This window comes from Oncorhynchus mykiss, chromosome 9 (genome assembly GCF_013265735.2).
Source record: "Oncorhynchus mykiss isolate Arlee chromosome 9, USDA_OmykA_1.1, whole genome shotgun sequence".
NCBI lineage: Eukaryota > Metazoa > Chordata > Actinopteri > Salmoniformes > Salmonidae > Oncorhynchus > Oncorhynchus mykiss.
In genome coordinates, this window is record NC_048573.1 from 59862392 (window position 1) to 59889918 (window position 27527).

General features: G+C 42.1%; 3 protein-coding genes across 9 annotated transcripts in view; 1 reads left to right on the top strand and 2 right to left on the bottom strand.

Annotated features, from left to right (window-relative positions):
• LOC110532550 (diacylglycerol kinase alpha) overlaps positions 1 to 14122 on the bottom strand; it is a 42932-nt gene extending 28810 nt beyond the window's left edge. Inside the window, exons 1-6 of the mRNA XM_021616538.2 lie at positions 13842 to 14122; positions 8698 to 8784; positions 8300 to 8376; positions 2081 to 2213; positions 1798 to 1872; positions 1634 to 1683 (exon numbers count right to left, since the gene is read on the bottom strand). Of these exons, the coding sequence (XP_021472213.2) occupies positions 1634 to 1683; positions 1798 to 1872; positions 2081 to 2213; positions 8300 to 8376; positions 8698 to 8773 (411 nt within the window). The 5' untranslated portion in view covers positions 8774 to 8784; positions 13842 to 14122. The remainder of the gene's footprint in view (positions 1 to 1633; positions 1684 to 1797; positions 1873 to 2080; positions 2214 to 8299; positions 8377 to 8697; positions 8785 to 13841) is intronic.
• LOC110532552 (zinc transporter ZIP10) overlaps positions 7000 to 27527 on the top strand; it is a 32858-nt gene continuing 12330 nt past the window's right edge. Inside the window, exons 1-4 of one of the 3 annotated variants that reach the window (XM_036988551.1) lie at positions 7000 to 7082; positions 26619 to 26686; positions 26813 to 26862; positions 27063 to 27257. In XM_036988551.1, the coding sequence (XP_036844446.1) occupies positions 27075 to 27257 (183 nt within the window). In that variant the 5' untranslated portion in view covers positions 7000 to 7082; positions 26619 to 26686; positions 26813 to 26862; positions 27063 to 27074. Of the gene's footprint in view, positions 7083 to 26527; positions 26687 to 26772; positions 26863 to 27062; positions 27258 to 27527 lie in introns of those variants that run through there. The other 2 variants (XM_021616542.2, XM_021616541.2) reach the window with 2 other exon arrangements.
• On the bottom strand, positions 15768 to 27104 carry LOC110532551 (E3 ubiquitin-protein ligase NRDP1). Of its 5 annotated transcripts, none has more exons than XM_036988554.1 (7): positions 27043 to 27104; positions 20518 to 20593; positions 20128 to 20243; positions 19672 to 19943; positions 19333 to 19468; positions 17536 to 17639; positions 15768 to 17302 (listed from the first exon to the last, which is right to left on the bottom strand). In XM_036988554.1, the coding sequence occupies exons 3-7, from the start codon at positions 20215 to 20217 to the stop codon at positions 16948 to 16950; spliced, it is 957 nt and encodes a 318-aa protein (XP_036844449.1). In that variant the 5' UTR covers positions 20218 to 20243; positions 20518 to 20593; positions 27043 to 27104; the 3' UTR covers positions 15768 to 16947. The 5 variants fall into 5 exon arrangements, with proteins under 5 accessions (XP_036844449.1, XP_036844452.1, XP_036844448.1 ...); XM_036988557.1 differs by lacking the exon at positions 27043 to 27104 and adding an exon at positions 24796 to 24939 and having other exon boundaries at positions 20527 to 20593; XM_036988553.1 differs by lacking the exon at positions 27043 to 27104 and adding an exon at positions 24796 to 24939.

Below are 27527 nucleotides of genomic sequence, written 5' to 3' on the forward strand. Positions count from 1 at the left end.
TATGAAATAACACACATGGAATCATGTAGCAACCAAAAAAGTGTTAACAAATCAAAATATATTTTATATTTGAGATTCTTTAAAGTAGCCTTGATGACAGCTTTGCACACTCTTGGCATTCTTTCAACCAGCTTCATGAAGTAGTCCCCTGGAATGCATTTCAATTAACAGGTGTGCCTTGTTAAAAGTACATTTGTGGAATTTCTTTCCTTCATAATGCATTTGAGACAATCAGTTGTGTTGTGACAAGGTAGGGGTGGTATACAGAAGATAGCCTTATTTGGTAAAAGACCAAGTCCATATTATGGCAAGAACAGCTCAAATAAGCAAAGAGAAACGACAGTCCATCATTACTTTAAGACATGAAGGTCAGTCAATCCGGAAAATTTCCAAAACGTTGAAAGTTTCTTCAAGTGCTCTCGCTAAAACCATCAAGCGCTATGATGAAACTGGCTCTCATGAGGCTCTCACAGGAAAGGAAGACCCAGAGTTACCTCTGATGCAGAGGATAAGTTCATTAGAGTTACCAGCCTCAGAAATTGCAGCCCAAATAAATTCTTCACAGAGTTCAAGTAACAGACACATCTCAACATCAACTGTTCAGAGGAAATTGCGTGAATCAGGCCTTCATGGTCGAATTGCTGCAAAGAAACCACTACTAAAGGACACCAATAAGAAGAAGAGACTTGCTTGGGCCAAGAAACACGAGCAATGGACATTAGACCGTTGGAAATCTGTCCTTGAGTCAAAATGGGAGATTTTTGGTTCCAACCACTGTGTCTTTGTGAGACGCAGAGTAGGTGAACGGATGATTTACGCATGTGTGGTTCCCACCGTGAAGCATGGAGGAGGAGGTGTGATGGTGTGGGGGTGCTTTGCTGGTGACACTGTCTGTGATTTATTTAGAATTCAAGGCACACTTAACCAGCATGGCTCCCACAGCATTCTGCAGCGATATGCCATCCCATCTGGTTTGTGCTTAGTGGGACTAAAATTGATTTTTCAACAAGACAATGACCCAACACACCTCCAGGCTGTATAAGGGCTATTTGACCAATAAGGAGAGTGATGGAGTGCTGCATCAGATGACCTGGCCTCTACAATCACCCAACCTCAACCCAATTGAGATCGTTTGGGATCAGTTGGACTACAAAGTGAAGGAAAAGCAGCCAACAAGTGCTCAGCATATATGGGAATTCCTTCAAGACTGTTGGAAAAGAGTTCCAGGTGAAGCTGGTTGAGAGAATGCCATGCATGTGCAAAGCTGTCATCAAGGCAAAGGGTGGCTACTTTGAAGAATCTCAAATATAAAATATATTTTGATTTGTTTAACACTTTTTTGTTACTACATGATTCCATATGTTATTTCATAGCTTTGATGTCTTCAGTATTATTCTACAATGTAGAAAACAGTAAAAATACATAAAAACCCTTGAATGAGTAAGTGTGTCAACTTTTGACTGGTACTGTAAACATGAAAGGGTATGAGGTGATGTCTCCTGCAACAACAGACAGTCATTACATGTTATTACATTGTTATTATTTTGAAATGGGTAATGGGGAAACTGGGGTATACCTAGGGGGGTGTAGTTATTCTTTGTAGTTCACAAAAAAATATTACAAATTGACTTACAGAGCTGTCAAGGACTCCATTTCCATCTCTGTCATACAGTTTGAAAGCAACTGAGGGAAAAATGTGCATATAAAAATCTTGAAAAGGCACTCAAACAAATATCTATACAAATAGACTGCAACAAGAAGCTGCTACTCAGTGGAGAAAATATGATAAAGACTCACACTCCAGCTTGTCTCTGGGCTGGCCATCCTCCAACAGAGAGAAGTAACACGAAACGTCCTTCAGAAAGACCTCTTCTAAAGGAGAGGAGGAGGACAAGGAGGGGGAGGAGGATGGTGAAGTGGATACACACAGTATAGCTACATATTCAGGTTCAGTCTGTGGACTTTGATTTAAAAAAAACAACACATAGCAATAGTGAAACTGATGACTAAACTATAGACAACAAAATAAGCCAACACATGGTATTCAAGAGGTATTCTACACATGGGCAAATAAACATACTGGCGTTGTCCTTCCCGTCCAGTTCGGTTCCGCTCTGGAAGGATCGGAACAGGCGCTGGCAGAGATCCTTAGGGAAGTCCTCAACCTCCAAATAGGTCTTCAAGAAGAGACGGAAGCCTTCCTCATTGATACACTGGAACAGAAGATGGGATATCAATCAATCAGTAAATTGATGGGAGATGGATAGTTTCTAAAATAGTCATCAAAACAGTCTGATTCAGAGCAGAGTGATTTAGGTGAGAAGACTAATTCCTAGAGCAGGGATCATCAACTACATATTTCCTTAAGCGGATGGTCAGTGGGCCGGAACATAATTACAAATACAGTGCATTCGGAAAGTATTCAGACCCCTTGACTTTTTCCACATTTTGTTACGTTACAGCCTTATTCTAAAACTGATTAAAAACGTATTTTCCCTCATCAATCTACACACAATAGCCCACAATGACAAGGCAAAAACAGGTTTAGACATTTTTGCAAATGTATTACAAATAAAAAACAGAAATACCTTATTTACATAAGTATTCAGACCCTTTGCTATGAGACTTGAAATGGAGCTCAGTTGCATCATGTTTCCATTGATCTTCCTTGAGATGTTTCTACAACTTGATTGTAGTCCACCTGTGGTAAATTCAATTGATTGGACATTCATTTTAAAAGGAGGACACCTGTCTATATAAGGTCCCACAGTTGACGGCGCATGTCAGAGCAAAAACCAAGCCATGAGGTTGAAGGAATTGTACGTAGAGCTCAGCTCCGAGACAGGATTGTGTCGAGGCACAGATCTGGGGAAGGGTCCAAAAGAATTCTGCAGCATTGAAGGTCCCCAAGAACACAGTGGCCTCAATCATTCTTAAATGGAAGAAGTTTGGAACCACCAATACTCTTCCTAGAGCTGGCCGCCAAACTGAGCAATCGAGGGAGAAGGGCCTTGGTCAGGGTGGTGACCAAGAACCTGATGGTCACGCTTACATGGCTCCAGAGTCCCTCTTCCTCTGTGGAGATGGGAGAACAGACCAGAAGGTTAACCATCTCTGCAGAACTCCACCAAATCAGGCCTTCATGGTAAAGTGGCCAGACGGAAGCCATTCCTCAGTAGAAGGCACATGACAGCCCGCTTGGAGTTTGCCAAAAGGCACCTAAAGGACTCAGACCATGAGAAACAAGATTCTCTGTTCTGATTAAACCAAGATTGAACTCTTTGGACTGAATGCCAAGCGTCATGTCTGGATGAAACCTGGCACCATCGCTACGGTGAAGCATGGTGGGGGCAGCATCATGCTGTGGGGATGTTTTTCAGCAGCAGGGACTGGGAGACTGGTCAGGATTGAGGGAAAGATGAACAGAGCAAAGTACACAGAGATCCTTGATGAAAACCTGCTCCAGAGCGATCAGGACCTCAGACTGGGGCGAAGGTTCACCTTCCAACAGGACAACGACCCTAAACACACAGCCAAGACAACACAGGAGTGGCTTCAGGACAAGTTTCTGAATGTCCATGAGTGGCCCAGCCAGAGCGCGGACCAGATCGAACTGGAGAGACCTGAAAATAGCTGTGCAGCGATGCTCCCCATCCAACCTGACAGAGCTTGAGAAGACTGGGAGAAGGGTCTGAATAAGTATGTAAAAGTGATATATATATATATTTTTTATACATTTGCAAAAATGTCTACAAACCTGTTTTTGCTTTGTCATTATGGGGTATTGTGTGTAGATTAATGAGAATATATGTTTTAAAAAAAAATCTATTTTAGAAAAAGGCTGTAACGTAACAAAATGTGGAAAAAGTCAAGTGGTCTGAATACTTTCCAAAAGGCACTGTAATTTGTAGACTGCTAATGCACCGCAAGATGCCCAAACAGATATAATATTTGACAAAAACAATAATTGAATTGCTTAAATTTGTACTCAATCATATATATAGAGTGTCATCAAAAAGTATTCACACCCCTGGAGTTTTTCAAAATGTTGCTGTGTTACAGACTCACTCTGTGTGCAATAATAGTGTTTAACATGATTTTTGAATTACTACCTCCTCTCTGTACCCCACACGTACAATTTTCTGTAAGGTCCCTCAGTCAAGCAGTGCATTTCAAACACAGATTCAACCACAAAGACCATAGAGAAGAAGGGCACTTATTGGTAGATGGGAAAAAATACAAATCACATCACTGAGTAGAGCCAAGCAGACACAATCCTAGAGGAAAACCTGGTTCAGTCTGCTTTCCAAAATACACTGGGAAATTCTCCTTTCAGGCGGACAATAACCTAAAAGGTCAAATATACTGTAAACTGGAGTTGCTTACCAAGACGACATTGAATGTTCCTGAGTGGCCTAGTTACAGTTTTTACTGTATGGCAGTAAAATCTATGGCAAAATCTATGGCAAGACTTGAAAATGGATGTCTAGCAATGATCAACAACCAACTTAACAGAGCTTGAAGAATTTAAAAAATAATAATGTGCAAATATTGTACAATCCAGGTGTGCAAAGCTCTTAGACTTCCCCAGAAAGACTAACAGCTGTAATCGCTGCCAAAGGTGATTTTAAAATGTATTGACTCAGGGGTGTGAATACATATGTAAATAAGATATTTCTGTATTTCATTTTCAATAAATTTGCAAAAAATATATGTTTTTACTTTTTCATTATGGGGTGTGTAGATGGGTAAGAACAAAATCAATTTAATCAATTTGAATTCAGGCCATAAAAACTAAATGTGGACTAAGTCAAGTGGTATGAATACTTTCTGAAGACACTGTATCTCTATTATATGTGGGAATACTTTGGAACAGATTTCCAAAATTAAAATCACTTGTTTATACAACTTAAAAACATTATAATGCATTCACAGATTTCACAGCACACTGTGTGACCTCAGGCCCCTACTCATCAATAAGCTAAGGTGCGTACGGCCCAGTACATCACTGGGGCCAAGCTTCCTGCCATCCAGAACCTCTACCCCAGGCAGTTTTAGAGGAAGGCCCTAAAAATTGTCAAAGACTCCAGCCACCCTAGTCACAGACTGTTCGCTCTGCTATCGCATGGCAAGCGGTACAAGTCTAGTCTAGGTCCAATAGGCTTCTAAACAGCTCCTACTCTCAAGCCATAAGACTCCTGAACATCTAATCAAATGGTCACCCAGACTATTTGTATTGCCCCCCGGTCTTTTGCACCGCTGCTACTCTCTGTTGTTATCATCTATGCATAGTAACTTTAAGAACTCTACCTACATGTACATATTACCTCAACTAACCAACTAGAGTTAATTTGCTGGCGGTTTTACAGTCTTTCATATCCAACCATAAGAAATATATACAGTGCCTTCAGAAAGTATTCATACCCTTTGACTTATTCCACATTTTTGTTGTATTACAACCTGAATTATAAATTGATTAAATGAATTGTTCCCCCTGACCCATTTACACACAATACCTCATAATAACAAAGTGAAAACATGTATTGAACATTTTTGGGAAAGTATTCACACCCCTGAGTCAATACATGTTGTTACAGGTTTTGGTTTTTCCATTTATGTTTTGAGGTTGGACTTTTAGCACGTATAGCATTATAGCACAAAAGACAAAGGGCGCACAGATTGGTGTCACCTCGTCAGTCGTTATGTGTTACACCTGTGCTGGTTTCCATCTCGTTAGTGGGAAGGTGTTTCACCTGTGTTGGCCCAAGTGCTATTTTAGGAGTGGCTGGCCCAGTGCTCTAGTTGAGCTTGAGAGATGTTGGGAGAGCTAAACTTTATGACAGCTGATGTGTGAGCCAAGCTTAACCTATATAAGTTTGAAAGAAGCTTATTTTTGGTTTCCCCTGTTTGTTTTGCTCCATATTCTTTTTACTTGCCATCCTAAGTTTTTGTGGGGTGTTCTTTGTCTTTTTGGAGGCAAACCTAGTGGGAATCCATGGTGGGTGTCTTTCAGAACCTCTTCTGAGTGGCTTTGGCAACTTTCAGTGGGCACCCATGTGTGTGTGTGTTTCAGAACCCCTTTTTGTTTGGTTGTCAGTGATTTTCTTTGTTCCCTTAGTGACATTTTGAGTTTCATGTTCCCACAAGACAGTGTTAGAATCCCCTTTGGCAGTGACTACGGCTGAGGCTTTCTGGGTAAGTTTAAGAGTTTTGCACACCTGGATTGTACAACATTTGTCAATTTTCAAAATTCTTCAAGCTCTGTCTAATTGGATGATCATAGCTTGACAATCATTTAAGTAGTGTCATAGATTTTCAAACAGATTTAAGTCAGAACTAACACTGCCACTGAGGAACATTCACTATCTTCTTGGTATGCAACTTGTGTAGCTGTAGCCTTGTGTTTTAGGCTATTGTCCTGCTGAAAGGTTAATTCATCTCCCAGTGTCTGGTGGAAAGCAGACTGAACCAGGTTTTCCTCTAGGATTTTGCCTGTGTTTAGCAAAGAAATGTATCCAGGAAAAACTCCCCAGTCCTTGATTATAAGCATACCCATAACATGATGCAGCCACCACTATGCTTGAAAAAATGGAGGTACACTGTAATGTTATGTTTGAGGCAAATCAATACTTTGTATTCAGGACAGTTAATTGCTTTGCCCCTTTTTTTGCAATGTTACTATAGTGTGGTTGCAAACAGGATGCATGTTTTGGAATATTTTTTATTCTACAGCCTTGTTCTCACTGTCAATAGTTTAGTATTGTGGAGTAACTATGTTGATCCATCTTCAGTTTTCTATCACAGCCATTAAACTAAAGTCCCCATTGGCCTCATGCTGAAATCCCTGAGCAGTGTCCTTTCTCTCCAGTATTGATTCAGGAAGGATGCATGCATCTTTGTAGCTACTGGGTGTATTGATGCACCATCCAAAGTATAAATGGTGTTCTATTTGTTTTTTTACCCATCTACCAATAGGTGCCCTTTGCAAGGCATTGGAAAACCTTCCTGGTCTTGGTTGTTGAATCCGTTTGAAAGTCACTGCTAGATTGAGGGACCTTACAGATGTGAGGTGTACAGATAAGGTAGTCATTGTAAAATCATGTTGAACACTTGTTGCACACTGAGTCCAGTCTACATGTGACTTGTTAAGCTACATTTTACTCCTGAACTTCAGGTTTGCCATGAAAGGGGGTGAATAGTTATTGACTCAAGACATTTCAGATTTTCAGTTTTCACCATTTTGACATTATGGGGTATTGTGTGTAGGCCGGGGACAAAACAACTTGGATCCATTTTTAAAGTAAGGCTGTAACAATGTGGAAAATTCAAGGCGTGTGAATCCTTTCTGAAGGCAGCAGGGACTGGGAGACTATTTATAATGTGGGGACAAATAAAATCTAGCCAAAGGCTGCCAGTTGGCAAACCCTGTTCTAGATTGTACAATAAGGGGTTTTGTGCATAACTTCAGGAAGTTGTCAGAAACCCATAAAGACCACATTTCAAAAAATTGTGCCACTCGACTTTTTTTGGGGGGGAAATATGTAGGGGGACTAATTTGCTTAAGGGCTTCAAATCAGAATTCCCTCGAATACTGAACCACAAACCCATTTCTGGTTGCGGTTGCTTTTCCCTGGGTGATACACTACATAACTGCCACAGTAATAAAGTATGACACCACTATTCAGCCCAACCTCAATGTTAAGGAGACTGGTGTAGATGAGAGAAGGGGATTAGATAACCACGCCAAAAATGTTCTGTGTCGTTTGTCAGATTTTCCACTTCCTTGATAATTACAGTACTTTGAGAGGGTGTGGCTTTGTCATTATCCTTGTTGCAAAATGTATTTTTCTGTAACCCATGGTTGCCGTTAAATTACTGCTAGTCTACCACTTTTATTCCCCTTAGACGGCAATTACCCTAATCCAACTGCCGATATCGGCAATATTGATAACTGTCCAGTTAAAATCCCCTTATGGCTTACTCTGCATGAGGCCAGCACATCACACAGACCTTACAGAATTGGCACAACTGAAAAGGTCATTTCTTTTAGTAACTTCAGCTGCTTGTAAATTCATCAATCCCTGAAGCCATGTCTCTTAGAATTGATTGGCTTTATATAGAAGTCACATCTATAAACACAAATGTTTTAGTTAGTGGATTTACTATTAGGAAACCTATTTGTTTGAGGTTGTCTCACATGAGCACAAACTATAATATGTACCCCGAACATTTAAGAGAGACTGAAGCAGACATGAGTTGTGGTGGGGTCAGTATCAACCTGGCCATTGTTTCCTCTCACCTCTCCATGTCTGTGCTGGGCCAGCCTGCCATCTGCATCAAATTCCCTCAGCACATCTTTAACCCTCAGACTGCAGTCTAGGAGGAGAAGAAACGCACTACAAACATCTGTCGAAGTAATGATTCTAACAGAGAATGTGTAATCACAAATTATCAAACTATAGACGGAAAACTGCATATATTCTACATAGCAACATTCATACATGGCCGGGGTACTACGGCATTAAAATTCCGTTCTTAAAATGTTCCTTAACATTGATGTTCACAAAATGTCTAAATCCAGAGATCTACCAAGAAAGAATGTGGGCGCAATGTTTTACAGATACTTAGAAATATACAGATGACAGTGTGTGGGTGTAAATGGAAAGGGGTGCAAGGAAACTGCCAGCCTGTACTCACAGTCAATGTACTGCTGTAGCTGGATGAAGTCAACTGGGTTCAGCTCTTTCAACTCTGTGACTGTGGGGGTGGACATGCTGCCTGCGTCTGCACAAACCGCCAGAGGGCGAGAAGAGGAGGAACACAAGTCATCAGTCTTCTGTGTGAATGTGAAATGGAGGCGGCTCAGACATCAAACCAGAATTGTAAGCTGAACAGTCCTAGGTAGTAACTCGCGAGGCTTTGTTTAGAAATAATGTCACAAGACGCTTCAGATCATAACCCCATGCAAACCAGTTAGAAACGGCCTGTTTATACCCACAAGATTTACATCTGCAAATTGGCAAGAACCACAGTTCAACACCAGATCTGGCTTGCAAATACCCCTCAATGCCCTTTAGTCATCTCCAGTCATGATAAGGGTTGTGAGGAAATGTTTGTCAGAATCCCCTCTTCCCACTCCAAAATTACAACAATGAGCAAAACAATGTAGCATAACTTCTAAGCATAAACGGTTTCAAGCAACACTTCACACCTCTGATCACTGTACTTCAAAGTAAGCTCTAAATAGGCAGTATCAGGCCACAGACACACCAGAGACATTCTACGTCTCAAGAGTATGTCTCACCAAAGCTTTGTTCTTTGTGTTCTTTAAATGTCTGACCCAGTTTTCCAGATTATACAATGATTTTATTACCCATAATCTCCATTTAAAAATTGTTCCAGTCCCTAATAACACCGCAGGAATATAGGTCGACCAGTCAGTATATATCTACAGCAGTCAGAAGTCAACAGTCAGTCATGGAGTAGTACTGAAACCTAATTAAACTCCTAAACGCCCACTCCTTTACATGTGACGCGGAACCACTGTCTCTCTCTGTGCCAACAAAAGGGTCACGCTGTCCCAACTCAATTCTCCTCAAAAGGTTAGCAGCGTTGCCTAGCAATTTTGTTCAGGCAGCCAATCAGCTGAGGGAGTAGAGACTTGACAGGAAAGTGCCACTTGTTGAGCAGGTTATTGTTTTTTTTGTCATGAATCTGGGAGGCAGCTCTGCAGAGTTCACTAGCTAGCACAGCCACAAAGTCCTAAAATCAGATTTTAAACCTAACCACACTGCTAACCCTAATTGTAAATTAAGACCAAAAGCATGTGTTTTCATTACATTTGTACAATTTATTTTATCTTTATTTAACTAGGCAAGTCAGTTAAGAACAAATTCTTATTTTCGATGACGGCCTGGGAACAGTGGGTTAACTGCCTGTTCAGGGGCAGAACGACAGATTTGTACCTTGTCAGCTCGGGGATTTGAACTTGCAACCTTCCGGTAACTAGTCCAACTCTCTAACCACTAGGCTACCCTGCCTAATAGACAATTTTGACTTTGCAGCTAGCCTATCTAAGGGGGAAAATCACTCAGTTCTGTCTCTAAGACAAAACTCATGACAAATGTCAACCTGCACTTGTTGATGGAAAAAGTAGAATATGGCAGGCAAGTGCCTTTAAATAAGAATCTTGATAACTACCAACTCCAATGACTAGTTTTATACTGCAACATTTTGGGATTCCTGTTAGGGCCTTAACCATACAGTTCAAATAAGTAATCAAATCAGAACTGCTCATTTCTGCTAACGTGAACATAAAAAATACATTTCTAAGAGCATAATAAAGATGTGCTTCTAAACAAGACGTAAAATCTAGTTTTACTTCTAGATGTGTACCCTTGCCTGTGGCAATATGGCAGATGGCCATTCTTCATGCCCTTCAAAGAAACACGCTGACATATGCATGTTTCCATTCCCTCATGTCGGACAGACGGTATACCATCCTTGTCTGCCATGATTTAAGACCGAGCAACCTGGGTAAAATCTGATTCGACTTCCTGATCAGATATGACATTTGCATGCAAGATTTTTACATGCAGACTGGAAATTACTACCAGACAGAACAATGTGTACTATATATAAAAAGGCACGTGAAGTCAAAAAAGGGCACCAAACTGGCCCCCCTCATATCCCCCATCCCAACCACACACACACACACACGTCAGGATTATGCAGATTGTGATAACCGGTGAGTAGATTGGTATAGCTGAAAGGGGGAGATCCAGGCAACCATCCATCCAGGCACATCAGAAACCTCAGCAGGTTCTTATCTGCCTGTAGAATGCCTCTGTGTTCTTAATACTCCCTTATATACTGGGTGGCAGGTAGCCTAGCGGTTAGACCATTGGGCCAGAAACGGAAAGGAAGCTAGTTTGAATCCCAGAGCTGAGGTGGTGAAAAAAATTTGCCGATGTGCCCTTGATCAAGACACTTAACCCTAATTGCTCCAGCGTCGCCGTTGATATTGGCAGACCCTGGCCGTGACCATGGGTGACCCCACTCTGAGGGTGTCTCAGGGGGAGTTGGGATATGCAAAAAAAACATTTCCAATTCACACATGGTTATAATACACTTGTGCATGTGTTTAAATAGGACAAATATAAGCACCCAGCTAAATGACATCAGGTAGGTTAGCAGACAGAAGGAAGGACTGGTTGCTATGGAAAGTGTTTCCCTACATCAGCTATGCTCCATCAGAGCATTGCCACGAGTGACTAACGGGAGGGAGGGCAGGGGGAGCCCTCAGCCAAGCCAGCCAGCCAGCAGCTATGAGTGTTCCCCGGCGCTACCACCATTCTCCTCCCACGCCACTGTGACTCATCCTGTGAATGGGGGAATACTCCCTCTCTCTAAATCAGGGGTGTTAAACATACGGGGTCTAATCCGACCCACAGGTGGTTTGAGAAAGAAAAAAAATGACTAAAGGGACAAAATGACTAAAACCAAATAAACTGTAGAAATGATAATGGACCTACAAACATAGTGTCCAGCTGGGTAATAATCACTAAAATGAAAGCTAGACAGGGAGCATTGAACATTCCAAAATCTATGGTTAGAGGATTATTTTTTGCACAGGAAATATAACCAATTTTCAGTGCGGCCCTCCAGACCTCATTGAAGACTGAATGCGCCCCCTGGGGTTAAATGAGTTTGATATCCTTGCTCTAAAATGGACCCTTTGCTCAGAACGTCACTTCTCAAGGTTCATCCAAAATAAAACAAAGCCTATGACATGAGTTTTGCTACATCTTTTTTTAAACTTTTTTTTATTGAGTGTTGACCACAGAGCTGGAGTGCAACTCCTTGATAACACAGTTTGGATCACTGGAAGTTCACCCATTACTTGGTTAATGACATTTGAGACATAAACAACAAATGGCAGATGTTAGGCAGAGTTTGTCTGAGTGGAAAGACTTTGGCTCCTATGCATGAATCACACATTTCTGGCAAATGTGGGCGAGGCACAGCTTGTTGCCTTTTTTATTAACCAAACAATGTCTATGACGTAAAAAAAAATACTATTCAGCAGGCTGTGTTGAGTTAGTCCCGTGGAACACTGTGGTGCGTACAATACAGAAAAAAACACAAACCCGCCTGGACTTGTGAGGGTGCACCCTTCCCTCCAGTAACCACGCCACTTTCACGCTGAGCGTTGGCACATGTTTGGAGGATCTGTTTACTCTTACTGTACTGCCATTGTAAAACCATTGAAATGTACAATCTGTGTATAGGGCAAAGGGAGTAAATTATCAAATGTTTAGATTGTGTGATTGCATGATCGTAAACACACACACACAATCCCTCTAGAAGCTCTATAGATCCCTATTAGATTAATTTAATGAATTACATTTAATTTCTCTGCAGCAATAGTGTGACCCGCTTCCTGATCCGTCTGTAGAGATAGTCTGTTTCCTTACCGACAGGTTGACCTGACCAGGAATGCCTCTCTCGGTGTTTCCCTGTGATTACTTAGCTGTGCAGGTTAAGTATGACTTTTTCATTAAGAGACGGTCTTTCCCTGAACAAGGATAACATTTCTGTTTTTTGGCAACCAATTTTCCAGTGGGGAGGGAAACCAGGAAATGGTATAGATTTAAAAAGGTATAGATTTAAAAAGGAACTGATGACCTCACTTGACTTGAATGGAAATGCAAAAACTACACCAGCAATGAAAAATGACCATGTCGTTTCAAATCCCTAAAATGTTCTGGGTAATCTGTTGTTCAAATAATGGAATAGTTATTTGCAGGGTTATCAAGGCACCCTTTAGGCCACATCATGCTGGCAATATGTCCAGCCAGAAATTCACTCAAAAGACAAAATGTAAAGTTTCAGAACCATCCCTGTGACTGTTTGTGGTTGCATGACCCAGAAAAATGTAAAATGTTAAAGGAAACCTGATGAAAGCCCAAAATGTAGTTCAACTCTGATTGCTACTTGCCAACATGTTCTAAATGCATGGCCAGAAGACCTAGTTTACCCATAGGTAACTTGATTAAGGAGACACATACCAAGCGAAATAAGCACACAGTGAAGTAAATATATCAGAAGGGACAAACATCATGTCTTAAATGGTGCAACTATGTGTTGAGCAGTGTGTTGCTTTGTCAGTTGTTTTAATCATTTAGATGGCAAGTAACTGTATTATTCAAAGTCAAAAGTTATTTGCAAGGATGTCACATTGCTAATGAAAATCATATAAACCAAAATTGCATTTTCCATCCAGACATAGCTCCTTGCATCAAGGACCATAGGTCCAACATTGTCTACAGGCAGTTGTAAAACTTGTCTCCAACCTGTCTGGTCTACAATATTGAGCCATAAGGGTGACAGTTTAACACTATGTAAAACCTTAAACAGTATATATTAAACGTATATGCTTAGTAGCTTATCTCTCCTACTAGTCTATAAAACATGCCCTATGTTAACTATAGTCTAAAGAGGAGCATGTCTAAAGGTTAGGCTATAGGTTTCAAAGGGGAGAAACATGGGAACAGAAGCTGCAGATATAGCCAATGTATATAGAAACCCATCATTGGATGTATCAGTAGGATCCCACTCAAAAGTAGCCTGTTTTGCCCAACCAGAGAACCAACAGATCAGTTGGGCGAGGCGAGGGATCCCGTCTCTCCCATGAAATATGTATCTTACCCAAACTTGGCAGCGGCGCAACGAAATTCACAGGCAATATCTGTATGCAAAGTTGTGAACAGGCATACACGATTCGTAGAACTTCAGCCAGTAGTTCTAAATGAGGCTGTTTTGAGCATCAATTAGCTTACCTATATTTCGCGATGATGAGCGTTGTCTGTCTGTCGTCCTTAAACGGAGTGTCGTGCCGTTCGTCCGGTAAGATATTTCCTCAGCGAGGATCGAGGCACAATTCAACGTTTTTACACCCAGCAAATCGACGGAAATTGTCTGTGGACGCTGCAAGAAAGATAGTCTAGCTGTCAGCTTTCATTTACCCAGAGATAACAAGAAAGATTGGCTGACTGCCACGCCCGACTCAGCGATTTACCCCTCCCTAGCTATTAAAAAAAGCAAAGCACCGCCTCGAACTGTCATCTGCGGGCACTTTGACTAACGCGGGGATGTAGTCTACATTGGGCTTGCCCCATTTACCCCAGTCTACTCTAGTATATGGATGTGCGTTCTTCTCTTATCATTTATGTGCCCTAGGCTATATAATAGAGCAGCGATGGACAAATTCAGTTGCAATCGATAGGAATTTTTTCCTACATTTGATTTTCAAATGGCGAACTACAGTACATCTTCCGCCAAGAAGTCTGGACCAGTTTCGCCTCGTTCACACGGATAGGGTTATTGATTTTTGGTACACCAGAGGTACATTCATTTTCAATGGAACGCTGGCGTTTGCCTTGCAGCATTGCGTTGCAGTTGCAGTGCGCTCTATGTAGTGCATACGTTGGATTTATCTCACTGTATGTGCAGACGGCTTGACAGAACTGGTAGCAGAAGGTGACGAACTTTTGTTATACACATATCTAGATGATGCTGCGTGCCATTTTGCGCAAAAACACTGTCGGTGTGATCAACGCGTTTGGCACAGGTGGGTGTGCTATGTAAAATAAATAGCAAGCCTCGATCACACCTACAGTGTCATGCGCAAAATGGTACGCAGCATCATCTGGATAGTGTGCAACAAAAGTTCAACATTCACCTTCTGCTACCATTTCTGTCAAGCCATCTACACATACAGTGTAACGAATAACGCCTCGATCACAGACAGCTCTTTGCATTTTGGTGCACCAAAAGAACATTCATTTCTAATTTCCTTGCAACATTGCTTGCAGAGGCAGTTGCGGTGCGTTCTCTGTGGTGCTTACATTGGATTTATCGAAAGTATGCTTCAAACTGTAGACCGCTTGACAGAATTGGTAGTAGAAGGGGAATGTTGAACTTTTATTGCACACTTATCCAGGTGCTGCTGCTCACCATTTTGCGCAATAACACCGTCGGTGTGATCAAGGCGTAAGTTCGAGAAATCCAATGTATGGACCACACAGAACGCTCTATAAAAGCCGCTGCAGTCAAACGTAGCTGGTTTAACAAAATGCAATGACACTGTCAGTGTGCTCGAGACATTAGGCCTATGAGCTCCCAACTGCTTTGTTACATTAGTAGCCTATATTATGGAACATCTATAGATAATCGAATGTGACAGCAGTCCCATAAGTGTGTTGAGGCAATGATGGACTGACAGTAGCCTAATTATTGATTCTGACCCTTTGATGGTGTGAATTTGAGGTTGAATCACTGAACAAACAGTTGTGCATTGTAAAATCCAGTCCAACAGTACAATTATTGGCATACAAGTAAAAAGGTGTCTCAATCCATTAGATCATTTAATACCAGATGATGAACCAGAGGATTTTCAGGCACAATAACAAAAGCATGCCCTTTGGCAAATCGCATGATATTCCAACCATTCACAACAAAGGGAAAGATTTAAAAGGAAAGGCCTCAATAGAGTATGGGCTGCTGGCAAGAGCTCACTAGACACTGCTGCTGTAGACATGCACAATGTCTGACCATGTGGGTGTTTGTGTGGGTGGACAGAGTGAGCATTGCCAGATAGGCTGCTGCTTAGAGTGCTAATCATCAGAAATCATGATGTATAGAGGCCCTGCATGTAGGAATGACTCAATGGCATGAGAAAAAAGCCATGCAGTACTGTACCATGATGACAATCAAGATCACAATTTTATTTTTTCCTTCATCTTTACCCCACAGCACAAAAGATAAAAGGACACAAAATGACAACTCAATCCAAATGTATCTCATTATGGTGACACTAACGAAGTAGCATTGAAGTTAGATTTCCACATGGTTGTTTTCGACTGCATGTCTTTAGATCAAGTCCCTTGTCACTCTATCATTCAATAATTCAAAGCTTTTAGATAAAATAGTTTGGTAAAAATAAGAAATTGTCAATTAATATCAACACAAACAAGCATCAACCATTTATAAAATAAAACAGGTAAAACTACACAATGTTACATTCCAATGGTTTAACGTCAATTGGACCCAACTTCATGTTCACTAAGTACAACGGAAGCAATGAACTTCAATTTTCTAAAATGACAAATGTATTTACATAACACAAAAAAACATCTTCAAGCATACTGCTTCTGGTGTGGAGATCCCGCCCCAGCAGGTCTTCAAAATCTATAAATAAAATGCATGGCACAACAAAAATGTAATAAACGAGAAGCAAAACATCATGGCGTACAACTGTCATGACATGATTAGCAAAAAACAACGCTGAAGTGAGCAAAATGTCCAGAGCAGCATCCTTAAACACATGGATGCCAACTGACAAAATCCACAGTCTAATTACTGTATAACAAGAATAGCTTGAGAATGTGTATTTTTTTTCAATATAATATTTGTATTTACATGAATTTTTTTATATGAATTAATTTACATAGTACAAGGTGTAGGATGGGGGGAACCCGAGAAGCCTAGGAGATCAGGTATAGCTTTTTATTATGCGACTCTCAAACATTCCATCTTAGAATATCCTGGGTATTATCAGTTAAGTTCTCTTTCCAGGTGTATTTGAAATGTCCTTTTAAGGCAAAGATATTAAATAAGCTCATATGTAAGTAATACTCTTCTGTTCATTTTAGGAGCCATTGAGATATTTTCATTTCCCCTATAACCACTTATCTTTAGAGACAAACTGACATATCAACTGTCATTAAGAAATAGACCCATTATTACCATTCAATTGAGAAGGAGTATTTTTTTATGATATTTTTTAGAGATGAGTAATAACTCAAGAATCAAAATGTCCGGTTTGCACTCCTCTCTGCCATGCTAGACCCCCTGCTCCTAGTGTTGGGTTATTATAAGATCTACTTATAAGATCTCCTCCACTCCATGGGCAAAGATCATGACCAGGCCAGGCTCTAGGATCATGTCCTCTCCCATGTGTTGGTTCTCACAGGCCATCACCACCACCGCCTGTTTCCCAGGGATCCGCTTGGCCACGTAGTTTTCATAGTAGCGCCGGTTCATCTGCCGCGTCTCCAGCGTGGCCAGGCCCTGCGGCCAATTCCTTTCGTGGGCGTTCTCAATCAGCTCGTTAATGATGGACAGAGGACAGCCGCTGTCGATGAGCGAACGCTTGATGACCGCCTGGAGAACTGCATCTGGCGTGGAGATCATCCCGCCCCAGCGCGTCACCCGCACAGGTTGGAGGGAGTTGACCCATCTGTTGGGCAGGTCAGGAACAGGTGAGATGTGGAATAGGATCTTTAGCTCTAAAGCACTGTGACAACACGCTAATGTAAAAAGGGCTTAATAAATGTGATTTTTAAAGTGAGTTTGAATGATTGTAGCAGTCAAACAATATCCAACATAATAGACTTGAGGCTGAAATCAAGTGCTAAAACTCCTGAAAATATTCTAGAGGAGAGGGCCAAAGGGACAGGAGAGTAAACTCACTCCAGGATCTCGTTGTACTCAATGCTCTCCTCCAGGTTCTGCATGTTGGGGTTTGCACTGCGTATTGCTCTCATGTTTGCTTTTAGCAGCTGGATGTCCCGTTTCTGACAATGGAAGAAACACACACACACCAGATCCCTGAACATTGAGGAACAGAGCACTAATGGATTTGCATACAGGTATATCACAGGAGGTTGGTGGAGCCTTAATTGGGGAGGACGGGCTCGTGATAATGGTTGGAGCAGAATGGTATCAAATACACTGCTCAAAAAAATAAAGGGAACACTAAAATAACACATCCTAGATCTGAATGAATGAAATATTCTTATTAAATACTTTTTTCTTAACATAGTTGAATGTGCTGACAACAACACAAATGATCAATGGAAATCAAATTTATCAACCCATGGAGGTCTGGATTTGGAGTCACACAAAATTAAAGTGGAAAACCACACTACAGGCTGATCCAACTTTGATGTAATGTCCTTAAAACAAGTCAAAATGAGGCTCAGTAGTGTGTGTGGCCTCCACGTGCCTGTATGACCTACCTACAACGCCTGGGCATGCTCCTGATGAGGTGGCAGATGGTCTCCTGAGGGATCTCCTCCCAGACCTGGACTAAAGCATCCGCCAACTCCTGAACAGTCTGTGGTGCAACGTGGCATTGGTGGATGGAGCGAGACATGATGTCACAGATGTGCTCAATTGGATTCAGGTCTGGGGAACGGGCGGGCCAGTCCATAGCATCAATGCCTTCCTCTTGCAGGAACTGCTGACACACTCCAGCCACATGAGGTCTAGCATTGTCTTGCATTAGGAGGAACCTAGGGCCAACCGCACCAGCATATGGTCTCACAAGGGGTCTGAGGATCTCATCTCGGTACCTAATGGCAGTCAGGCTACCTCTGGCGAGCACATGGAGGGCTGTGCGGCCCCCCAAAGAAATGCCACCCCACACCATGACTGACCCACCGCCAAACCGGTCATGCTGGAGGATGTTGCAGGCAGCAGAACGTTCTCCAAGGCGTCTCCAGACTCTGTCACATGTGCTCAGTGTGAACCTGCTTTCATCTGTGAAGAGCACAGGGCGCCAGTGGCGAATTTGCCAATCTTGGTGTTCTCTGGCAAATGCCAAACGTCCTGCACGCTGTTGGGCTGTAAGCGGTCCTGCTGCTGGTCCTGCTGCTGGGTTGTTGCCCTCCTACGACCTTCTCCACGTCTCCTGATGTACTGGCCCGTCTCCTGGTAGCGCCTCTATGCTCTGGACACTACACTGACAGACACAGCAAACCTTCTTGCATTGATGTGCCATCCTGGATGAGCTGCACTACCTGAGCCACTTGTGTGGGTTGTAGACTCCGTCTCATGCTACCACTAGAGTGAAAGCACCGCCAGCATTCAAAAGTGACCAAAACATCAGCCAGGAAGCATAGGAACTGAGAAGTGGTCTGTGGTCACCACCTGCAGAACCACTCCTTTATTGGGGGTGTCTTGCTAATTGCCTATAATTTCCACCTGTTGTCTATTCCATTTGCACAACAGCATGTGAAATGTATTGTCAATCAGTGTTGCTTCCTAAGTGGACAGTTTGATTTCACAGAAGTGTGATTGACTTGGAGTTACATTGTGTTGTTTAAGTGTTCCCTTTATTTTTTTGAGCAGTGTACATCAAACACATGGTTTCCATGTGTTTGATGCCATTCCATTCATGCCGTTCCAGCCATTTATGAGCCGTTCTCCCCTCAGCAGCCTCTACTGGGGTATATGTATGCAACATGAGAGTGTGTGTGTGCTTACTTGTTCCCCCAGCTGGTGTTTGTGCTCTGCAGCATTTTTCTCTAGTTCAGAGATCTTGGTCTGCTGCTGCTGTACCACGCCACGTAAGTGCTTGATGCAGTTGTGGTTGCACATCTCATCTTTCGGCATCTCCAGCCTGCGGCGAGATTGTGACATTATGAAATTAAAGCCACTACGTCACTCTAGAGACCACTACAATACTAAATAATAAATACAAGACTAGGTAATGTCACATTCTGCAGTGGTGGTGCGGCATGCCCAGCAACTCAAAAGTCACAGCCATGTTTTCCCATTCTGTCTGGTCTACCTTGCTGTGTAATGTGCTCTAATGTCACCTACCCACAGCCCTCCTCACAGTTGACAGGTCTTTTGGGGTTGTGCTCGCAGTCCTTCAGGTGAGACTGCAGTTGATCTAGCCGCAGTGTGGCTGGGCAGCCGAAGCCAGCGTTGTCACAAGCGATTTGGAGTTTGGAGAGCATGTTGCGCATGATGCGGGGCACAGGCCGGAGGTGAGCCAGTGTCACCACGCTGCGGTCCACAGGACAGATCTGCTGCTGGTTGAACCACTGGGTGATGCAGGCGTTGCAGAAGGCATGCTCACAGTGTGGGGCCTAGACATAGGAGAAAAAGGAGCGGAGATGGGAAAAGGGAAGATGGGAAAATAAGTATATTGTTTGAAATCAGTGAAAGGTCTATATTAAGAACTGTGACAACCTGTCTAAATAAAGGATAAACAAAATAAGTCCTTGTAATAGATCTGGTCCAGCGGTATAGGAGGTATAGTAGGCCATTAACCTGCACTGGCTCCTCCAGTACCATGCTGCAGATGGGACAAAGCAGGTCTTCATCCACCTCCCCTTGGAACCTGGTGACGTCGTACCCCATGGCACATCACTGATACACACCAATTTCTGCAGAATACAAGGCATAGGTGAGTCAATGCCGGGAGAAAATCCATCTCACCAATGCAAACCTGTCCAGGAGTGTTTATGGGATATCTGCAGAAGAAATGCAGCAAAATGAACATACCCACTTTATCCTGTGCAATTAACATAACTTCAAGGTCAAGCCTTGTTACCATATTAAACAACTTCAGCTATATCATCATACTAAACCATTTGGAGTGGCTCAAGCCAGTAGCTTGAGAGAATTAGTGAGTGAACAAAAGAAAAGCAGTAGTGGTACCTCACTCACAAATGGTCCTCATTTCTCCTATTCAGCAGGACTGTTAAAGGTCACATGGAGTGGTTTGGATGGCACACTGTATGGAGAGACAGACTCAATCAGACACATAGCTGAGTCTAACTGGGAAGCACATTTGCAGGCATTTAATACATTTACTGGACCTTACTTACTGACTTTATTGTCCCCATGGGGCAATTTTGTTGCAGTGTCATGTACACGTTTAAAGTGGTGTTTAAACACAAAAAAAATTGGCAATACAACTTTCATAAGTTACATACCAATAAAACATTTTTTTTTAAATAATTTAAAAAAGACTAGCCTGCGGGCCTTACTGAGTCGATAGGTACATTATCCCGAGCTATTTAGAAGGGATATCACACCTGGCACAAATTATTGTCTAGTTCTGTTTTTCCTGCTGAGGGGTGCCTCCTTCACTCACGCCACCAAACTTACCCTAGTAAAACTGACTATCCTACCGATCCTAGACGATGTCCTTTACAAAATAGCTTCCAATACTCTACTCAGCAAACTGGATGCAGTCTAACAGTGCCATCCGTTTTGTTACCAAAGCCCCTTATACCACCCACCACTGCGAACTGTATGCTCTTGTCGGCTGGCCCTCGCTACATATTCGTCGCCAGACCCACTTGCTCCAGGTCATCTAGAAGTCTATGCTAGGTAAAGCTCCACCTTATCTCAGCTAACTGGTCATGATAACAACACCCACCCGTAGCATGTGCTCCAGCAGGTACAGTGGGGCAAAAAAAGTATTTAGTCAGCCACTAATTGTGCAAGTTCTCCCACTTAAAAAGATGAGGCCTGTAATTTATCATCGGTACACTTCAACTATGACAGACAAAATGAGAAAAAAAAAATCCAGAAAATCACATTGTAGGATTTTTAATTAATTAGCAAATTATGATGGAAAATAAGTATTTGGTCAATAACAAAAGTTTGTCAATACTTTTATATACCCTTTGTTGGCAATGACAGAGGTCAAACGTTTTCTGTAAGTCTTCACAAGGTTTTCACACACTGTTGCTGGTATTTTGGCCCATTCCTCCATGCAGATCTCCTCTAGAGCAGTGATGTTTTGGGGCTGTTGCTGGGCAACAGACTTTCAACTCCCTCCAAAGATTTTCAATGGGGTTGAGATCTGGAGACTGGCTAGGCCTCTCCGGGACCTTGAAATGCTTCTTACGAAGCCACTCCTTCATTGCCCGGGCGGTGTGTTTGGGATCATTGTCATGCTGAAAGACCCAGCCACGTTTAATCTTCAATGCCCTTGCTGATGGTAGGCTTTGTTACTTTGGTCCCAGCTCCTTGCAGGTCATTCACTAGGTCCCCCCCGTGTGGTTCTGGGATTTTTGCTCACCGTTCTTGTGATCATTTTGACCCCACGGGGTGAGATCTTGCGTGGAGCCCCAGATCGAGGGAGATTATCAGTGGTCTTGTATGTCTTCCATTTCCTAATAATTTCTCCCACAGTTGATTTCTTCAAACCAAGCTGCTTACCTATTGCAGATTCAGTCTTCCCAGCCTGGTGCAGGTCTACAATTGTTTCTGGTGTCCTTTGACAGCTCTTTGGTCTTGGCCATAGTGGAGTTTGAAGTGTGACTGTGAGGTTGTGGACAAGTGTATTTTATACTGATAACAAGTTCAAACAGGTGCCATTAATACAGGTAACGAGTGGAGGACAGATGAGCCTCTTAAAGAAGAAGTTACAGGTCTGTGAGAGCCAGAAATCTTGCTTGTTTGTAGGTGACCAAATACTTATTTTCCACCATAATTTGCAAATAAATTCAATAATAACCTACAATGTGATTTTCTGGATTTTTTTCTCATTTTGTCTGTCATAGTTGAAGTGTACCTATGATGAAAATTACAGGCCTCATCTTTTTAAGTGGGAGAACTTGCACAATTGGTGGCTGACTAAATACTTTTTTGCCCCACTGTATATCTCACTGGTCATCCCCAAAGCCAACACCTCCTTTGACTGCCTTTCCTTCCAGTTCTCTGCTGCCAGTGACTGGAACAAATTGCAAAAATCGCTGAAGCTGGAGACTTATATTTCCCTCACTAACTTTAAACCTCAGCTATCTGAGCAGCTAACCGATCGCTGCAGCTGTACATAGTCCATCTGTAAATAGCCCACCCAATCTACCTACCTCATCCCCATATTGTTTTTATTTACTTTTCTGCTCTTTTGCACACCAGTATCTCTACTTGCACATCGTCTGCTCATTTATCACTCCAGTGTTAATCTGCAAATTGTAATTATTTTGGTACTATGGCCTATTTATTGCCTACCTCACGCCATTTGCACACACTGCATATAGACTTTCTTTTTTTCTATTGTGTTATTGACTGTACGCTTGTTTATTGCATGTGTAACTCTGTTGTTTGTGTCACACTGCTTTGCTTTATCTTGGCCAGGTCGCAGTTGTAAATGAGAACTTGTTCAACTAGCTTACCTGGTTAAATAAAAGGTACAATTAAATAATTATTATGCTTCTCAGCCCAGGCACAGTGCAGGTACACACATCTGTAATATTGTCACCTGAAGTGCATGACAATGAAATCAATGATTGGTAGATCAGCTGTAAAATAAGTGGGGCACTGCGATAACATCTAGCTAGTATCTAAATATATGGTCTTTCTGGCACACTGAAGATGATGAAACAGGGCATCAGCGTAGTTCGATCTGACTATGGTTTATCTTCTCAAGTGGTGGTTGAGAGTTGAAAGTATGTGGACACCCCTTCAAATTACTGGATTTGGCTATTTTGGAGCGGCAGGGTAGCCTAGTGGTTAGAGCTTTGGACCGAAAGGTTGCAAGTTCAAATCCCCGAGCTGACAAGGTACAAATCTGTCGTTCTGCCCCTGAACAGGCAGTTAACCCACTGTTCCTAGGCCGTCATTGAAAATAAGAATTTGTTCTTAACTGACTTGTCTAGTTAAATAAAGGTAAAATACATTTTTAAAAATTAGCCACACCTGTTGCTGACAGGTGTATAAAATCGAGCACACAGCCATGCAATCTCAATAGACAAACATTGGCAGTAGAATGGCATTACTGAAGAGCTCAGTGACTTTCAACGTGGACCAACTCTATATTAATGACCATGATTTTGGAATGAGATGTTCAACGAACAGGTGTTCACATACTTTTGGTAATGTAGTGTAGCTACTATAGATGATAGACTGTAGTTTAAATCCAATTAGGCTGTTCATTAGGCTATTGTGTTTTCCTAGATACAGGTGAAGACTGATCAAGGCATGTGGGGAAAGCTAGAACGACAGAATTATAATATTAAACTGAAAAACGATTTCCTAATGGTAGATTAAAATGACAATATTTCTGAAATTGAGAATCTGTTTTACACCCTTGCTGTCTAATCTTTATGCCAACTGTGTAGCCTCCCATTATATGAGTGGAAGCTCGTGTTGTTCAAGCTGACCAGTGACCTATTTTCAGTAACGTTATGGCAGGGGGGTGGGTTTGAGGAGTGGTTAAATAAGAGATCCTTTTCGCATATCTAGCTATCTGATATTACAGGGCATTTTACAGACTGTGATAGCCAGCTCAATCTAGCTAGCTAATGTTAGTTGGTTAGCAATCTAACGTTAGCCACTACTAGATATACGAATGCACTGTAGCTTAAATATATTTTTGTTTTACTAGCTAGCTGCTAGTTAGTTAGCAAGTTGCCACCAAGGAGTCAACATTCGTTTTTTTGTTTAGAAAATAGCTAACGTTAAACCCAACTAGCTAGTTAATGCTGGCTACCTAGCTAGCACTGCAGCTGACTAGCTAACATTAGCTAGCCAACTGTTGTTGACTTGCTAGCTATATCAGACTGTAACCATTTTAAAAAATATATATAATAATCTGTGATCGGAATGAAAACTTACGTGTTTGAGGCACAAGCAAAATTGCTGCGACAATTTCAGACCTCTCTGCTAACTAGGTATAGTAGCTGGTTTAGCAAGCAAGCCACTCCTACATCTCCTCGCGGTGCTATGCAACCAGAGCTTGGGGTGTCCGAAATTATTGAAATCAAATGATATTAAAACATTTAGGATAAAAAATATTTTCTTTCGTTTTTCTGTTGACATAATTGGGGGGGGGGGGGAGAAATCACAAAATCTTCTTTGTAATTCAGCTTTGGATACGGGCTCTCAAGTTTGGGGCCAATCGGGGGGGGCTCCATTTTCCTGTGCAAGTGGCAGACTCCTAGAGTCCTCTGGGAGATTACACACAGGGGGACCACTCACTTTTCAGGGTGTCACTGCCTCTTGTGGGGTCAAGACAACCATCATATTTTGGCTCCCAAAGGCCATCGATGAACCAGCCAGGAGAGGGTGTCTTCTTCTCGAATGAGGTTTAAAGTAGGTTGGCATCCAATAAATGCTGCATTACCGCCACCTACTAGACTGGAGTAAAACTCAATTATACTTCGCTTGAAAAAAATTACGAATAAAAAAAATACCCTACCATCGAAAAGAAATACACGTTAAAAAAAAAATTATGCCATACTCCACTATTTAAATCGATTTATTCCTACTTCAGCCCAACAACCTGAAAGGATGGGACACCACCACTTAACACACCCTGTAACTCTTCTGACATCAAATCTCGCACACCCCAATACCTCTCTGCAGCTGCCACCAAAACCTCTATTTTCTGCGACTTACGTTCCATCCCTGCAGTACAGTTGATAACCATTGCTATAAATGCCAAAAATCCAATCTTACTGAAACATATATTACTTGTTTTATCCCTCTGTACTGGTTCATATACTACTCACACCACTCCTCTCAGGATCCACCCCCCTTGACCCATCTTCCTCTACTTTCTTCACTGCCTCAGCATGTGACAACTTCTACTCTAACCCTGGAAACATCAACCTACCTCTCTCGCACAGGACATTTTTGATCCCCAGCCCCATGGGCACCCATGGGCACTACAATTAACACATACCACTAATTTCCCCAATGCTACACATTCCTTTGTCCTTCTGCACACTTCTCACACCTAGGAACGTCCCTTCTACAGACTGCCGCCACATGCCCATAAGCTTGACACCTGTAACAACGTAATGTATTCGGCACAAAAAAATCACTTTGTCGGGCAAAGACTCAACATCAAAATGCAAAAGAACAGACAATGACTGTTCTGTTTCACCAGTCACGCCACCCTGTCTGCGTCACATCAAATGACGAGCATCACAAACACAGAGAATCTTCCCCTTCACTTGGTCAGCTTTCAGTTGGTACCTCTCTCTCTCTTAGACCTGCCTCTTTTCCTTCCTTCCATTCCTCCTCCGAATTCCAAGTATTAGTCTCCTTAGGATAATACTGCACTTCCCCTGACATACATATTGTTCTTGCCTTCTCAAGGGACGCCATTTAACCGGCTGTCACAATCTCCGTACAATCAGCACAAACACCCCGGGATGTATCGCTCAACAGTGCATCCCACTTATAAAGCCCAGGAGAGGGTGTGGTGGCTCTGGGGTTCAAGAGTTCTCCTCTTTGGACTTCTGTTAAAATCAGACTCATAATCTATTATCCCATTAGACCCACTCATCCTTCTCTTTTATGAATGATTGTGAGATATTACTACTTACCTGTAATGTATTCTTCAACATTTAAAAAGGGGCAATCTGTGGTTGAAACAATAAGAAAAGGGTCACCCCACCTCTGTTTTGGTAAAAAGCTGAGCTGTGGGCCTAGAGACATGTAACCACTCTCAAAGTAATAAACAGAGCAATGGATGCAAGGACTGCCCAGCCAATAAATCAAGGTTATAGTTGTAAGTATGTTTTAAGCCTGTGCAGTGTTTGTTTGCATGTACAATGTTTACAAACATTGGCGTAACAAGCGTAGCAACTGCAGCTTGCCCCTTTAAAGTGATAACAATTTGCATAGGGTAGGCCTATCACAAGAAAGGTTGAGAATTCAGCTAATTATTATTTTTGTGGATATTAATTCAATTCAACCCTTTTTAGGCTAGCTACATTGTTAGATCCTCCAACTATTATTATACTGGTTGAAGATGTTGCAGTAGCCCAGTTATTGCAACAACTCTGTTCCAGGACATGGATATTAAGAACACTTCTCACGTGCCTTGAGCAGGGCAAACCATCCTGCTGTATTGGAAAAGGTAGGTCAATTGCCTTGAGTAATGCTTTGCGGCCTCCCTTATCTGTTTCATGACTCAGTTAACGTGTCGTTATAATATTAACACAGAAAACCAAAAGACAATAACCCCAGGCTCTTCAACCCTCAGATCAGCAGGGCAAGAGAAGATGTACTTCAGGACTGGGAAAAACAACCCGTGTGAGTAGCCTGTAGGCATAATAAAATCTGTACGATTTTGTTGTTTCACGGACTGTATAAAGTTTGGCAATTTTGTAGCGTTTCGCTGCGTGTTACAATTTGGCAGACTAAATGATAAACAAACTGGAAGCATTAAGAAGTTGAGACTGTTCACGGTACGTGACTTTTGAATAAACTTGCCTCCATATTGCTTTCTGCAGTTAATTTCTAGGATGTCACCTCTACTGACGCTCGCAGTATTTGTCTGTCTGCCTCTGCTGGAGTTCGGGACAAGGGCTCGACCATCTCTCAGAGGCACAGTGGAAACGCCATCGAATACGACAGACAGGATGTCAAATGGAAGCCGACAAGAGGTATCAACAGCCGAACATTTAGACGAGGCTTTTGAGGAGCAGGTGAGAATATTATGGAAGGCCGTCTATGCCATTACAGTTTTGCAAATGTTTCTAATTTGATCATTCCGAATATTTCGAGAGTGCTCTTCTCGACGATTTGATGGCCTGATAAATCCTACCCCCTTTAACCTATGTGAACTTTCCTCCACATCTAAATGTGATGAGTTTACGGCATATTTCAGAGACAAGATAACCAACATTAGGCTTAGTGTCAGACTTGATTAAAGTTTGATTTGTGCCCTAGCCTGCCAGGTAAAGGCACAATGGATT

Coding starts and splice junctions, on each gene's coding strand:
- LOC110532551 (XM_036988554.1), bottom strand. CDS start 20,217: ATGGGGTACGACGTCACCAGGTTCCAAGGGGAGGTGGATGAAGACCTG. Junction 17,640..19,332: donor AACACCAGCTGGGGGAACAA/GTAAGCACACAC, acceptor TTCCATTGTCAG/AAACGGGACATCCAGCTGCT. Junction 17,303..17,535: donor GAGTACAACGAGATCCTGGA/GTGAGTTTACTC, acceptor CCTGCCCAACAG/ATGGGTCAACTCCCTCCAAC.